Source organism: Danio rerio, chromosome 6 (assembly GCF_049306965.1).
Source record: "Danio rerio strain Tuebingen ecotype United States chromosome 6, GRCz12tu, whole genome shotgun sequence".
NCBI lineage: Eukaryota > Metazoa > Chordata > Actinopteri > Cypriniformes > Danionidae > Danio > Danio rerio.
The window spans coordinates 2,966,855-2,984,834 of NC_133181.1; the positions used below are offsets into that span (position 1 = coordinate 2,966,855).

The following is a 17,980-nucleotide window of genomic DNA, read 5'->3' on the forward strand; positions in this document are numbered from 1 at the left end:
TTATAAATATATTAAAACATTTGAGTCAATATATTAGTAGTATTAATATTATAAATTACTATATAAATATATTGATACAATTAAGTCAATATAATCTTAATAATAATAATAATATTAGTAATAGGAATAATAATAAGAAGAATTTAGATTTTAAATAATTTATATTATAATTGTTATTATTATTATTATTATTATTATTATTATCATTATTATTATTATTATTATTATTATTATTATTATCATTATTATTATTATTATTATTATAAATTACTACTTTATAAATTTATTAATACAATTAAGTCAATATATTATTATTAACAATTATAATAGTAATTTATATTTAGAAAAATGTATTTTTAATATTATGCCTTTTTTATTACTGTCACTATTATTATTATTATAAATTACTACTTTATAAATATATTAATAAAATTAAGTCTATGTATTCTTAATAATAATAATAATAATAATAATAATAATAATAATAATAATAATAAGAAGAAGAAGACGACGAAGAAGTAGAGGAAATTCTTTTTAAAATAATTATAAATTACTTCTTTAAAAATATAGGTATTCAATTAACTAAATTTATTATTATTATTATTATTATTATTATTATTATTATTATTATTATTATTATTTACTACTTTATAAATATATTGATACAAGTCAATATAATCTTAATAATAATAATAATAATAATAATAATAATAATAATAATAATTTAGATTTAAATATCAATATTATTATTATAAATGACTACTTCATAAATATAGTAATACATTTAGGTCAATATATTATTATTATTATTATCATTATTATTATTATTATTATTATTATTATTATTATTATTATTATTATTATCATTATTATTATTATTATTATTATTATTATTATTATTATTATTATTATTATTATACATTAGTATTTTATAAATATATTAATACCATTAAGTCAATATATAATTATTATTAATTATAATAGTAATTTAGATTCAGAATAATTTCTTATTATTATTAGGCCTTTTTTATTACTGTCACTATCATTATTATTATTATTATTATTATTATTATTATTATTATCATTATTATCATTATTCTTTTATTGTAATTAGCAAGTTAATAAGGTTGCTTATTAATTATATAATTACATTTTTATATATAATATTACCTTTTAAAATATTATTTGCCTTTGCATTTGGTCACTCTTTGGTTACATATTTCATTAGTTATTATCACAGAGCTGTATTTCTCCGTCCGAGGAATGAACAAAAAAGCACATGTGCGCCTGACAAACATGCGTTTCATCTTCCCTGCGCAATGATTGACGTGCACTGAAAGACACGCGCGGGGGGCGGGGCTACACGCTTCATACGTCCAATCAGAGCGCGTAGGCGGGGTCTGTGCATCGCAGAGTCTCTGCGAGCGCTACAGTGTAACAAAAGCAGCGGGATGAAAGAGTGAAATAACGCGCGAGTGTATGAAGCGCTGCGTTCATTAATAACACACACCGCACACACACACACACACACATACACTCACTCTGTCTAGCACTCATTCTCACTCTGCGCTCACAGGACTTCATACACACACACACACACATACACAGAGGAGCTGAGGAATCTCCGCCGCAGCTGGACAGCAGAGTACGGAGCACCAGAGCGGGCCGACATGGACGAGCAGCCGCGCCTGATGCACGCACATGCGGCCGTGGGGATGAGCGGACACCCGGGCCTGGCTCCGCACATACCGGACAACACCGGAGCCGCCGACGGGGACGGAAGAAAGCAGGACATTGGAGACATTTTACAACAGATCATGACCATCACTGACCAGAGTCTGGACGAGGCGCAGGCCAGGTGAGCTGTCAATCAGCATATTACAAAATACACTGACTTTCATCCTCATTGACATTTGATCGACTGCTCTTTCAAAAGCAATGCACTTTTAACAGACCATAATCATTTTAAAACACAATTAGAGTAGACAAATGATCTAATAGGACATTTAATGCATATTTGATTTAAACGAGTTAGTAGTAATGGTTTGAAATGCAATGCACTTTTAACAAACAACAATAATAATCATTTTAAAACATATATAGAGTACGCAAATACCTAATAGCACATTTATATAATGCATATATATTATGAACGAGTTACTTTGAAATACAATGCACTTTTAACAGACAATAATAATAATTTTAAAACATATATAGAGTAGACAAACATCTAATAGGACATTTAATGCATGTTTAATATGGACCAGCTTGTGGTAGTAATTAGAAATGCAATGCACTTCCAACATACAAAAATAATAATACTTTTAAACATATATAATTTAAAAAATGTCTAATAGCAAATTTAATATAATGCATATTTTATATGAACGAGTTTGTTGTAGTTTTTAATCCAATGTACTCTAAACAGACAGTAATAATTTTAAAATGTGCAGTAAATAGAGCAGAAACATATCTAATAGCACATTTAATATAATGTATATTTTATTTGAATGACTTAAAAGTAGTTTGAGATGCAGTGCACTTTTAATAAACCATAATAAATACAGTATATAGAGTAGAAAATAAACTAATAACACAGTTAACAATATGCACATTTAATATGAACGAGTTAGTAGTTTGAAATACAATGCACTTTTAACAAACAACAATAGTCATCGTTTTAAAATATAAAGATTATATAATAGCACAGAGTGGTAGTTTGAAATACAAAGCACTTTAAATAACGTAATGTGCAGTATATGGAGTAGACAAATATCTAATTGCACGTTTAATATAATGCATATTTAATATGAACGAGTTAGTCGTAGTTTAAGATGCAATGCACTTTTAACAAACCATAATAAACATTTTAAAGCATATAGAGAGTAGAAATGTATCTAAAAGGACATTAAATGCATGTAATATGAACAAGTTACTTTTGAAATGCAATGCATTATTAACAGTCAATAATAATTTAAAAACCTGCAGTATATACAGTAGAAAAATAACTAATAGCACATTTAATACAATGCAGATTTAAAATGGACGAGTTAGTAGTAGTTTGAGATGCAATGCACTTTTAACAAACAATAATAAACATTTTAAAACATATAGAGAGTAGAAATATATCTAACGGGACATTTAATGCATGTATAATATGAGCAAGTTACCTTTGAAATACAATGCATTATTAACAGACAATGATCATTTTAAAACCTGCAGTATGTACAGTAGAAAAATAACTAATAGCACATTTGATATAATGCAGATTTAAAATGGACGAGTTAGTAGTAGTTTGAGATGCAATGCACTTTTAATAAACAATAATAAACATTTTAAAACATATAGAGAGTAGAAATATATCTAATAGGACATTTAATGCATGTATAATATGAGCAAGTTACCTTTGAAATACAATGCATTATTAACAGACAATGATCATTTTAAAACCTGCAGTATGTACAGTAGCGTAGACAAATATCTAATAGCACATTTAATATAATGCAGATTTAATATGGACGAGTTAGTAGACTGAAATAAAATACACCTTTAACCAACAATAATAATAATTTTAAAGCATACATAAAGAAGAAATAAATCTAATAGGACATTTCATGCATATGCAATATAAGCAACTTACTTTGAAATACAATGCATTATTAACAGACTATGATCATTTTAAAACCTGCAGTATATAGAGTAGAGTAGACAAATATTTAATAGCAGATTGATATAATGCCTATTTATTATGAATTGGTTAGTAGTAGTTTAAAATACAACGCACTTTTAACAAACAATAATAATCTAAAAACATATATAGAGTAGACAAATATTTAAAATGATAATTAATGCATATTTAATATTGTAATATAGTTCGAAATGCTATGCATATTCAACAGACAGTAATCATTTTAAAAAGTGCATTAAATAGAGTAGAAAAATATCTACTAGCACGTTTATATAATGTATTTATTTTAAAGGTAAGTGGTTGCAAACAATTTATATGAGCTGAATATTAAATATTAAATGTAGTAATGTGCAACTTTTATAAATAGTTTGCAACCACTAACCTTAAAACATTTAGTAAATCCATTCAATCATTTTTGTTCAGTGTATATACAGTGCACATTTTATATGAATGAGTTAGAAGTAGTTTCAATTATGTATAAATGTAAATTACTAGACATGTATAATGCTTCTAGTTTACATAAATGTGCAAAAAGCTTTAAGAGTTTCATTTTGTAACTTAATTATTGCATGAAATGCCCCCAAATTTGACATAAAACGAGGTGATGACAAAAAGATATTTTATCTAAATTTATTAAGCTTATTGTGTGCATAAAAAAATAAAACAATTAACATATGACATACACATTCATACTTATTGACTTCTTAAAATATAAAACATTTCAAAATTAAAGCAATCAATATGCATGCATGCATGTGTGTAAATGTATTATTTTATTAGTCACACACACACTAAGCTAAATAAATATAGATAAATGTCTGATTAACCTAATTTAATTCTCATCATCTTATTTATTTGTGATAAATTCCATGCAATAATTAAATACAACCTTAAACACCTAAAGCTTTTTTGCATTGAATCTATTTCTCACATATGAGCTCAGTAAAAGCAAAAAATGCAGCCCCTAACCGGGACATTACAGCAGAAAAAGGTCACCATCGTGATGGCGCACGGTTTAAATGCTTGACATCTTTATAATAATTGACATTAGCAGATGTTTAGACGCAGATCAGGAGTTATTGACATAAGTAGGCATCCAGAAATGGACTGATAACACAATCGCTGTTGTCAGTGTGTCCAAACACATGTGGTGTGTAGTGACAGACATCAGTGTATTTTTCTGACACGCAGTGCTCATTTTTTGTCAATAGAAACGAACAGATGCCAAGATAGACTTTGACAGACAGCGCAGAGACTCGTATCTATCACACATCTGATCGTGTGTCCCTTTAGGATGAATGCAGAGGCTCTTAATTCATCACGATCAAATAAAATCGCGATGTTATTTTATATATGTGAGCCAGAACCACAAAATTAGATTGTTATGTTGTGAATAGCCAGAAAAACTCATTGCATAGGTCAAAATGATTGATTTTTTTATTTATGTCAAAAATTATTAGATAATTAAGGAAATTTACTGTAAATTTATCCAAACTCAATTTTTGATTGGTAATATGCATTGGTAATCACTTCATTATGCACTATTTTTAATATCTTTATGTTTTATAGTTGTATTTCTGCCTAATATTATTTATTGTAATGAAGTATACACTGATGATAATATTATTTATTCAGATTTTCTTCAGATGTATGAATTGCAATTTAAAAAGATACTTATTAGCTTTAGCATGCAGTGTTATAATTGCTGTAATTAATTACAGCATGCAATATTAAATCACGTTTTTATTAATAAATAAAGAGTGGATAAATAAATAAATAAATAAAAAAGAGTGAATAAATTAATTAATAAATGAATAAAGGAGTAAATAAATAAATAAATAAATAAAAAGGAGTGAATAAATAAATAAATAAATAAATAAATAGATAAATAAATGAAGGAGGGAATGAATAAATAATTAAATAATTAACTAAAGTGGTTAATAAATAAATAAATAAATAAATAAATAAATAAAAAGGAGTGAATAAATAAATAAAAAGGAGTGAATAAATAAATAAATAAATAAATAAATAAATAAATGGAGGGAATAAAAAATGAAAAATAAATAAAATAGAGTGAATAAATAAATAAATAGATAAATAAAAAAATAAAAAAATAAATGCATGAATAAACAAATAAATAAATAAATAAACAAAAAGGAGTGAATAAATAAATAAATAAATAAATAAATAAATAAATAAATAAATAAATAAATAAATAAATACATAAATAAATAAATACATAAATAAAGGAGTGAATAAATAAATATTGAACGTTTAATATAAAGCTTTTTTTTTTTTTTTGCTGTTTCCAAAACATTAAAGGTGTTCAGTAATGACATTCTGCAGTATTACTTTTTACATTAGATGCAAATACACAAAAACATCCATTTTTAATTCCTGAAATGATTGTAGATGTTACTAATAGATATGTATGACTGCTTTCGAGGAAGCTTCAGTGTTATGATTGGTATTAAAAGCTAGATAGTGAGTGCATCACTAAATCATAAATGTTTTTGCATATGCATGAGTTTAATGTAAAGCATTTCATTTTTCCACTGTTTCTAAGACAGTTACATTACATAAGACATTACAGTTTACAATACATGCAAATCCACAAAAATATGCATCAATATTAATTTCTGAAATGATTGTAGATTCAGTGTGTTATGATGGTTATTAAAAGCTAAATATTGAATGCATTACTAAATAATGAGTGTTTTTGCATATGCATGAGTTTAATATAAAGCATTTAGTTTCTTTACTGTTTCCAAAACGATAAAGATGTTCAATAATGATATTACTGTTTACATTACATGCAAATATACAAAAATATCCATTATTATTAATTTCTGAAATGGTTGTAGATGTTACTAATACACATGTATGACTGCTTTCATGGTAGCTTCAGTGTTATTAAAAGCTAAATAGTGAGTGCATCACTAAATCATGAGTGTTTTTGCGTATGCATGAGTTTAATAAAAGTAAAGATGTTCAATAATGATACTACTTTTTACAATACATGCAAATACACAAAAATATCTATTATTATTCATTTCTGAAATGATTGTAGATGCAGTGTGTTATTGTTATTAAAAGCTAAATAGTGAATACATTACTAAATAATGAGTGTTTTTGCATATGCATGAGTTTAATATAAAGCATTTGGTTTCTTTACTGTTTCCAAAACGCTAAAGATGTTCAATAGTGATCATTACTGTTTACATTACATGCAAATACACAAAAATATCCATTGTTATTAACTTCTGAAATGGTTGTTGATGTTACTGATGGGCACTCATGGCTGCTTTTGTGGCACTGTAGCTTCAGTGTTATGACTGTTATTAAAAGCTAAATAGTGAATGCATTATTAAACCATGAGTGTTTTTGCATATGTATGAGTTTATTATTTTGGACACAAATATTTAAAACATTAAATGACGCCTTTAATTTAGAGATGAAACCTAGTGTTGAGTTAGCTATCTTTGGGGTACCAGAACACAATATATTGTTGACAAACAAACAAAAAAAAATAATGTATTTGCCTTCGCTACTTTGTTAGCAAGAAGAAGAATACTACTTGAGTGGAAATCTGCAGCTTCACCTAAAGTTTCAATGTGGATGTGTGATCTGATTTTATATTTGAAATTAGAGAAAATTAAGTATTTAATAAAGGGACCTGTCCAAAAATTTTATGAGACATGGCAACCTATGATCACACATTTTGAAAAAAAGGAAGACTCTCTCCTTTAACTGATTTATATAAATAAATCTGTGCAAACAGGTTTAACTGTGATCACCAATATGGTTTAGTTCGATATTTATGTAAAAGACCTCTATAAATATAACAGAATATTGATTTGTATTATCATGTGCTGTAGGTAATTATTTATTTTAATTATTTTTAAAGTTTATTTATTTTTTAAATTAATTTACTATTATTATTATTTTATTCTTTTTATTTAATTATTTTCTATTATTATTAATATTTTTTATTTTGCTATACTTTTATCTATTCCTGTTGCAATTGTATTTTAATTTTAGTTGTTTGCTAATTCATTTTTGCGGCAATGTTCGAAAATCGGGGGAAAATTATTACCTTAAATGTACAAAATGTTTTGTTAAAGCTTGAGAAAATAATCACAAATAAATGTTTAAAATAATAATAATAATAATAATAATAATAATAATAATAATAATAATAATAATAATAATAATAATAATAATAATAATAATAATAATAATAATAATAATATAAAGCATCTAGTTTCTTTACTGTTTCCAAAACAGTTAATATGTTCAGTAATGACGTTCTACAGTATTACTTTTTAAGTGTTACTTTTTACATTACATGGAAATATACAAAAATATCCATTATTATTAATTTCTAAAATGGTTGTAGATGTTACTAATGGAGTTTTATAAATGTTGTGCTTACAGTAAACATTAAGCAGAGACTGTATTGTTGTATCTCAAGCAGATATTATTTTTCCTAATAAAGTCTTCATCAGTTTTCAGATGATGTTTAAATTGCAATTTTAAAAAGACACTAATGACTTTTGCTTTTGTAGCAGCTTCAGTATATGCATTGTTAATAAATGCTAAATAGTGAGTGCATTACTAAATCATGAGTGTTTTTGCATATGCATGAGTTTATTATAAAGCATTTAGTTTACTGTTTCTAAAACGATAAAGATGCTCAATAAAGACATTACTTTTTACATTACATGCAAATATACAAAAATATCCATTATTAATTTCTGAAATATTTGTAGAAGCAGTGTTATGATTGTTAAGCTAAATAGTGAATGCATTACTAATTTATGAGTGTTTTTGCATGTGCATGAGTTTTATAAAAAGTAAAGATGTTTAATAATGACATTACTTTTTACATTACATGCAAATATACAAAATTATCCATTATTAGTTTCTGAAATGATTGTAAAAGCAGTGTTATGATTGTTAAGCTAAATAGTGAATGCATACTAATTTATTAGTGTTTTTGCATATGCATGAGTTTAATAAAAAGTCAAAATGTTCAATAATGACATTACTTTTTACATTACATGCAAATATACAAAATTATCCATTACTAATTTCTAAAATGATTGTAGAAGCAGTGTTATGATTGTTATTAAAAGCTAAATAGTGTAAATCATGAGTGTTTTGCATATGCATGAGTTTAGTAAAAAGTAAAGGTTTTCCAAAACATGTTCAGTAATGACGTTTTTACATGCAAATATACAAAAATATTCATTATTATTTTCTGAAATGATTGTAGATGCTACTAATTGTGTTTTATAAATGTTATGCATACAGTAAGCGTTAAGCAAAGACCGCAATGTTGTATCTTAACCAGAGATTAAGTATACATCAGTTTTTAGATGATGTTAAAATTGCATTAAAAAAAAAAAAAAACAGAGACACTCATGACTTATGCTTTTGTGGCAGCTTCAGTGTTATGATTGTTATTAAAAGCTAAATAGTGAATGCATTACTAAATCAAGAGTGTTTGTGCATATGCATGAGTTTAATGAAAGAAAAGATGTTCAATAATGACATTACTTTTTCACATTGCATGCAAATACACAAAAATATCCATTATTGTTAATAATTTCTGAAATGATTGTAGATGTTACTAATGGCGTTTTCTAAATGTTGTGCAGCATTAAGCAGAGGCTGTAATGTTGAGTGTGAGTGCTTTTATTTCTCCACGACTGCTCCGCGCTCAGGCAGCAGGCAGATAAATAACTCTTAGCAGGCAGAAGGAAATGTTGGTCTGCTCAGTCGCTCACCGCGGCCCTGTGTTGTGTTTCAGAAAACATGCGCTCAACTGCCACAGAATGAAGCCAGCACTCTTCAACGTCCTGTGTGAAATCAAAGAAAAAACAGGCAAGTTCTCTTTATGCTTTTTAAAGAGGAGAGAATTCTTTGCGAGATCTTTATTTACTTTAGTGGCTGGATGTTTCTTGTGCATTTCTAATGTTGTGTCTGGTCAATGCTGTTCGCATTATGCATATTCAGCAATGTAAATATTCAACGGGTGTAATTGGAAAAACAGAGCTGTGCTGTTTTACGTCATTGCTGTGCATTTGATGTGTGTTTGTTGTGATCAAAGTGAAGAGATTGTTTTTTTTTTTTTTGGTGTTTGATTTAAGGTACAATTTCCGCTGTTGATGAAGCATTAACTGTGACTTTTAGCTCAGTAAACTAGCGATTTTAATAGCTATTAAAGAAGAAGTTAGGTGTTAGATTAGATCCAGAATATTATCATTGTGCTTTATAGTTACTTATTAATAAATATTTAATTTTAACTACTTCTAATCTTAATATCTAAAACCTTATAAGATATAAATATCTTAATAACATGCAGGTGATAAGCCAGGATCTGCAGAATTTTTATATATATATATATATATATATATATATATATATATATATATATATATATATATATATATATATATATATATGTGTGTGTGTGTGTGTGTGTGTGTGTGTGTGTGTGTGTGTTTGTACACAATCTTCAGATTTATGCTGAATGATTTTAAGAGTAGATAAAAAAATAAAAAAAATAAAACAAAAATGTACATTTAAAAAAAATGTGCATTTTTACAATGCAAATCTACTTAGATAAACTTGTTTGGTGAACAAAGCAAGTCTCTCATAGGGCTGGGCGATATGGCAAAAACATAATCTCAATAATTATTTTCCATATTAAACAATAACAATATATATATTGATATAAGTTGTTAATGCTTCCAGATTTAAAAGAGTACCCCCAACAATCACTGAAGCCATAAATTTAGAGAACGGCATTACATATTTTTGGCCGATACATTTTCGGTGGCCAAAAGTTCTGTACATCTTTAATGTCAACACATTTTTAGATTCACATTGTTGCACATTTTTGCTGTGTGATTGGCTCTTAGATTAATACAGAGTAAAAAAAGTCTAGATATTATCAAAGATTATATTGTTAAAGTCTAGTTTGAATTTTTTTTAAATCTTTTTAAAAGATTTCTCAAATGGTGTTTAACAGAGCAAGGAAATTTTCACAGTATGTCTGTTAATATTTTTTATATATAAGTCTTATTTGTTTTATTTTGGCTAGAATAAAAGAGTTTTACATTTTTTAAACACCATTTTAATGTCAAAATTATTAGCCTAATATAATAATAATAATAATAATAATAATAATAATAATAATAATAATAATAATAATAATAATAATAATAATGAATTATTATATATATATATATATATATATATATATATATATATATATATATATATCAATAATTAAGATTCAATAATTCAATAATATAAAAATGAAGTAATAAATTGATACATTTATTTTATTTTTATTTTATTTAAACAAAAAAATTATAAAAAACATTAAATAATTTAAAAAATTGTATAATTAAATTTATATTATATTATATATTATATAGGCGAAGCAGTGGCGCAGTAAGTAGTGCTGTCGCCTCACAGCAAGAAGGTCGCTGGGTAGCTGGTTCGAGCCTCGGCTAAGTTGGCGTTTCTGTGTGGAGTTTGCATGTTCTCCCTGCATTCCCGTGGGTTTCCTCCGGATGCTCCGGTTTTCCCCACAGTCCAAAGACATGCGGTACAGGTGAATTGGGTAGGCTAAATTTTTCATAGTGAATGTGTGTGTGAATGAGTGTGTGTGGATGTTTCCCAGAGATGGGTTGCGGCTGGAAGGGCATCCGCTGCATAAAAAACTTGCTGGATAAGTTGGCGGTTCATTCCGCTGTAGCAACCCTAGATTAATAAAGGGACTAAGCCGACAAGAAAATGAATGAATGAATGAATATAAATTATAATATAACATAATATTATTAACAGTGTTAATATAATCACGAAACTAATATAAACACTAAGAATTAATAAAAAAAATAATAATTGGTGTTAAAGTGTTACCAATCATCTTTAATACTTTTACACAAAACTATTTTTTTACTTTTGCAAAACAATAATAAAATTCAGCTACATTCAGCTTTGAAATTCTAGGATTGCATCCACCAAATTTAGCAAAAGCAATGAATAATGCAAATTAAAATTGAATTAGATCCACTTATTTGGTAAACAAAGAAAATCTCTCATTTAATATATCTGCTAAAAGACAGAAAATATGACTTTACAACCTGTATTGTATATAAAATATATGAACATGTATTATATAAATAAATTATATTACTATATTTATTATAGTATATAAATTATATTACTGAGATGCATCTAAAACCTGAATAAATATTAATGTACACACATTCACAGAAGTAAACAAATAGATTTCTTGCAGACTCTAATAAGCCACTAGTTAACACTGGTACTTAGATTAAAGTGTTACCAATCATCTTGACTACTTTTACACTAGCTGTACCACTCAAAGTGTATCATTGCAATGACCAAATTTAACAAAATCCATTAGTAAATATTGTATTTGTGCATTGTCTTGTATTTGAAATTTTATTGGTGGTCATAAATATGATGTGCGGTGTGCTTTTGCTCTGCTGGCTGTGTAGTCTCTGTATAGGATATCTGCTGGTGAGATATCGAGCCGCTATCGCTCTCTGCGGTTTGATGTGGAAACGGTTCCAGCGAGTTTCACAGTCATTAGTGCGTGAAATAAAAAGGCCTAGATGAAGGATAAAGCCGATTTCTTTATCATTATCTGGGTGACGGCTGTGCTCCAGCTGTGAGGCCGTGGGTGGCTCTCATCTCTGTTTATTCTGTCTCCTCCGCTGATGTTTTCATTCAGTTCTGCGTTGGCTTGTGTTATTTGTCGGCGGCCCTCCTGCGAAGCGTCCGAGAAGGGAGTGACACAGTTATGCGTTTTCACTCCTTCTTTTTTTTCTGTTTGTTTTTCTTTTTGGAGTTCAAGCAGAGTTCGAGCTCCGAGCGACGTGGACGTATCCCAGGCTGCTCTGCTCTCGTCTTTGGCCTTTTTTTTTTGGGTGAAAGTATGAAGGAAGTCAGCACAGGTCAAGATGACATGCTGTACGCCTTTAAACCAGCGTTGTGTTGGTGTAGTTCTTCTGAAGCCGTCTTCTAAAGTCTTACAAATTAGACAGCGTGTGTGTGTGTGTGTGTGTGTGTGTGTGTGTGTGCGCGTCTTTAGGGAATTATGTGTGACTGTAGTAGATTGAGTGTGTGTAGTGTGTTGTAGTGTATAGAGTATATGACTATTTAGCATACAGTGTATGTTAGTGTGTCGTATGTGTGTGCAGATTATTATGTGTGTAATGTATTGTGAATTTCAGAAGGGTATCGTATGTATATGTGTATGTGTTTGTGTAATGTATTGTGTGTGTGGCAGTAGTGTATTGTGATATTGTGTGTGTAGTGTGTTTTCTAAGCTCCTCCCTGCGTGCCTCTTCTTGACACCTGCCGGGGACGTGGCCTGGGGTCATGACCTGACCTTTTGACCCCTGCAGTGTTTTTACTAGGATATAACGGAGCAGCGGCTGAGGAGGGAAATATAAACACTCACAGATTCTTCTTTGGAGGAGAAAAAACTCTTTATTTTAGCCTGAGACATATCTCAGTCTGCCGTATATATATTCATGGCGCTCTTCACTACTTGCTTTCATTCCACTAATAGTTTCTTTCTTCTCTGAGGAATGTGTCTTTGTGAAGACTCCGAGTGTGTGTGTGTGTGTGTGTGTGTGTGTGTGTGTGTGTGTGTGTGTGTGTGTGTGTGTGTGTGTGTGTGTGTGTGTGTGTCTGTGTATGTGTGTGTGTGTAGCTGGATTTTTTTTGCGTGCTTATGCTGTCATTTTGTTTGCTCTGTGTTGTACAGTAAGTTAGAGACTCTGTTCAAACTCTGTGTAAAATGCTGGTAAACACACACAGCACATTTTATGTATGCAGAATATCACAATAATGTATATAAATAAATAAATTAAGGAGGGAATAAATAACTAACTAAATAAATATATAAATAAATAAATAAATAAAGGAGTGAATAAATAAATAAATTTATAAATAAAGGAGCGAATAAATGAATAAATGAATAAAAAAGGAGTAAATAAATGAATAAATAAAGGAGTGGATAAATAAATAAATAAATAAATAAATGAATAAATAAAGGAGTAAATAAATAAATAAATAAAAAGGAGTGTATAAATAAATAAATACATAAGGAGTGAATATTTAATTAATAAATAAACGAATAAAGGAGTGAATAAAAAATAAATAAATAAATAAATAAATAAATAAATTAATTAATTAATAAATAAATAAATAAATAAATAAATAAATAAATAAATAAATAAATAAATAAATAAATAAACAAATAAATAAATGGAGGGAATAAAAAATGAAAAATAAATAGAATAGAGTGAATAAATAAATAAATAAATAAATAAAGGCGTGAAAAAAAAAATAAACAAAAAGGACTGATTAAATAAATAAAGGAGGGAATAAAAAAATAAAAGAGGGGAAAAAAATAAATAGATAAATGAAGGAGTGAATAAATACTGGAGTGAATAAATAAATATTGAAGGAGGAAATAAATAAATAAATAAAGGAGTGAATAAATAAATAATTGAAGGAGGGAATAAATAAATAAATGAAAAAGGGAATAAATAAATAAATAAATAAATAAATAAATAAATAAATAAATAAATAAATAAATAAATAAATAAATAAATAAATAAATAAATAAATAAATAAAGGAGGAAATAAATAAAGGAGGAAATAAATAAAGGAGGAAATAAAGGAGGGAATAAATAAATAAATAAATAATGTACACTTTATATATCATTTACTATGGTAAAATCATGGTTTTGTATGGGTTTGCACAGCTGCTATGTGGAGGATATGCTGATTTCACATGAAATAGTCACATGATTAACATATTTGGCTGAATTTTAATTCAATTTAAGATAATTTTATATCTAGGTCCACATTTTCATTGGTAAAATCAATAGTACAAAAAATCAAATAGTACCAAAAATATGTATGTCCTTTTTAAAGTTGTTACTGAAAGCAAATCTTACATCAAGTATACTTCAAACTTCAAAAACAATAAATAAATAAATAAATAAATAAATAAATAAATAAATAAATAAATAAATAAATAAATAAATAAGGGATTAAATGTAATATTAAAAGGTTTTCAAATGCTTTGTAAAATGAACATTGTTGCTTAATATTTATAAGTAAAAAAAAAAAGTTGTGATCAATGTAGTGCATTTCAGTGAAACACATAGTGCAATTTTCTTTTTAATGAAAATTTTTTTCTCAGTCATGGCACTTAAAACTTATTTCATTCATTCATTCATTTTCTTGTCGGCTTAGTCCCTTTATTAATCCAGGGTTGCCACAGCGGAATGAACCACCAACTTATCCAGCATGTTTTTACGCAGCGGATGCCCGTCCAGCCGCAACCATCTCTGGGAAATGAAACTTATTTTAGTAAAATATAATTTGTCTTAATGTAATGCTTGAACACATAAAATGTGAGGTTGCTTTGAAATATTACAATTAAAATATCTGCATTGCTATAATATTAATCAGAATATAAGGGAAAAAAATAATCTTATTTGAAGTGATTGTTAGATACAGATAAGTACTTTTTTATAATCTCTACATACAAACCCAATGTATTTAGAGTTATAGAACGATACTATACTGTACAGACAAGCACTTAAAGACAAGCACACAAAATATCCATAAATTAGCTGTTTTCTGTATTTTGTGATTTATGTTTTTATTTTTCCCTGTTTATTTATGCTTTTGAATTGGATTATGGGAGCTTTATCTTTCTTAAACTTTTAATCTTGAAAAATTGTAAAAAGTGACTTTTAATGAACATTTTTAATAGTTTGCAGTGCTATATTGTCTGGGTTGGGGTTGCATATTACGCTACAAACACCTTGTAATAAACTGTCAGTACATGTTATTTTGCAGACTTATTTCATTATATTATTTCAATTGATTAAAATGTCAATAAAAGTCACTTTGTTAAACTGTAGAGTTTAATTATCAACATCAGAAGTCGACAGAGCAGAGATCAACATCCCATAATGCAATTCACAATGTAAATAAAAACTTGTGAATCACTAAATATAGAATATTTTTTACAATGTAGAGCAATGCGCTTGTTTGCATGCTCATGAAAACAATTGTAATGTCTTGTCCGAGCGTCTGTGGTCTGTGGAGCGAACAGCACAGATTCATGTTGGCACCAAAATGGCTTTCCAAAAATACACTCTCCAACAATCCCAGCCAGATCGGTCGGCTCGTGCAGACCTGAAACCGCACAAACTCTCATTTCATTACTCCTGAAAGAGCCGAAAGAGCAAGTATACAGTAGAACTCAAAATGATAAGTCCTCCAGAATCATTATCAGCCCCCTGTTTATTTTCCCCCAATTTCTGTTTAACAGAGAGAAGATATTCTCAACACATTTCTAATCATAATAGTTTTAATATCTCATTTCTAATGACTGATTTATTTTATCTTTGACATGATGACAGCACATAATATTTGACTAGATATAATTCAAGATACTGTATACAGCTTAACATAACATTTAACGGCTTCATTAATTAGGTTAAGTTATTGGGCAAGTCATTGCATAACAATGGTTTGTTCTGTAGACAGTCCAAAACAAATACAGCTTAAAGGGGCTAATAATATTGCCCTTAAATTAATTTAAATTCTATCCAAAATAAAACAAATAAGACTATCTTCAGAAGAAAAAAATATTATCAGACATACTATGAAAATTTCCTTGCTCTGATAAACATCATTTGGGAAATGTTGGAAAGAAATTCACAGGAGGGCGAATAATCTTCAACTGTACCTGCGTTCCTCACTCTTTGGTTTCGTCTCAGTGTTTCTGACACATGGAGATTCGTCTCTGCCTCTCTTGGATCTCTTGGAAGTTTGTGAAGGTTGTGAAGGCATCTAATTGCTGAATGTCAGGGTTTGTTGTGTGACGCCACCTTGAACCTCCAGCTTTGACAGAGAAGCAGTAGCGACGCTCTGCCGTTGCGGTTTGAGCGCCTGTCACTTATTTTCACGTCGTCTTCCAATAGTCCTTAACTTCAGAAAGATCCAAATCAAGCCCTAATGGAGGCTGTTTACGCGCTCGGTGGCGGCTTGTTTGTTGTTTTTTGGCTTTATTTGTTTACTCCAGTCTGAATAGATCTCTTTTTTTCTTTTTGAGAGAGATGTCTTTCACGTTGACTGTAGAAAATGTTTCAGGGTAAACAAGTCAGACCAAAAGCAATGCATTGGTAATTTAGGTCTCAAACTGATACTTGTTTTATTTGATTGCTTTGTTTTACTGTTAAAAATGCTGATTTCCACATAATCAAACTGTGTTGGGATAACGTAAAGGAATTAAGTTACCTTATTAGTTTTAGCAAACTTAAATGTATTGAATATATAAACAAAAAACAAAAAGAATTGTGTTGTTTCAGCTCATTTTAAACTTGTAGATTGAACAAACAGCAAACGTCATTATTTTGAGTGTGTTTTACTTCATCGGCTGGGCCGATAAAACTATCAATATTTATTGACAAACACCATTGTCGTTAATGATTCAAAAATCTGTATGAAGTTTTGGTATGAAGCGCTATAGTTTTATTATAATGTGGCTGATGAGCGCGCCTTTGAAGGAATGCCAATAAGCTTAGTGTTATTTCCAATCGACTCTTGAAGTGCGCATCTTTTCCAGGCACACCCAGTTGAAAACATTTCCGAATGCAGTGAGCGCACTGCCATTCACATGAGGGAAACTAACCAATCTTCTTTACACTTTGTATGCAATATACACATTTCGGAAATTAAAGCAGACTCAGATAAACACAGAGCACCCAAACACTGCAGTGCTTTATCTTTCTCTTCATAAATACAAACTAGTTTTGGAACCGCAGCAATGGTTTATTCCTTTGTCATCCTCTGAGAAAATGGGTGATGGTCACCTAGTTATGAGAGACGTTTATTAAAAATGAAAGGAAACCAAATCCACACGCTTGTACTTTTCACATGCTTTTAGACAGAACATATGAACGGACTCTGCTTGATTTTCGCCAACCTCAGGTCAGAATAACAACACACACACAAATGAGTGCCGTGACATCAGCAGTGAAGAGATTGTAAATAAAAAATGATGTAAGGATCTCGCCAGAGTGGCTTTTTGTTTTTTTTTCTTGTGTATCCCATCCACTAGCTAGAGTTTTTAGCATAGTGGTAATATAGTCATTCAACTTCACAATTTGTCATTTTGCAGTATGTATTTGAATAATGATGGCTGGT

At 28.5% G+C, this 17,980-nt stretch overlaps 1 protein-coding gene across 7 annotated transcripts in view; it reads left to right on the plus strand.

Moving 5' to 3' along the window:
* Nucleotides 1-1,439: 1,439 nt before the first annotated feature.
* pbx1b (pre-B-cell leukemia homeobox 1b) overlaps nucleotides 1,440-17,980 on the plus strand; it is a 127,375-nt gene continuing 110,834 nt past the window's right edge. For 6 of the 7 annotated variants that reach the window (XR_012407412.1, XR_012407414.1, XR_012407413.1 and 3 more), the window contains exons 1-2: nucleotides 1,440-1,858; nucleotides 9,504-9,577. Coding sequence is in view for 4 of the 7 variants with exons in the window: in XM_021476920.3 (XP_021332595.1) it covers nucleotides 1,671-1,858; nucleotides 9,504-9,577 (262 nt within the window). In the remaining 3 variants the exon portion in view is untranslated. The remainder of the gene's footprint in view (nucleotides 1,859-9,503; nucleotides 9,578-17,980) is intronic. The other variant, NM_001083853.2, reaches the window with a different exon arrangement.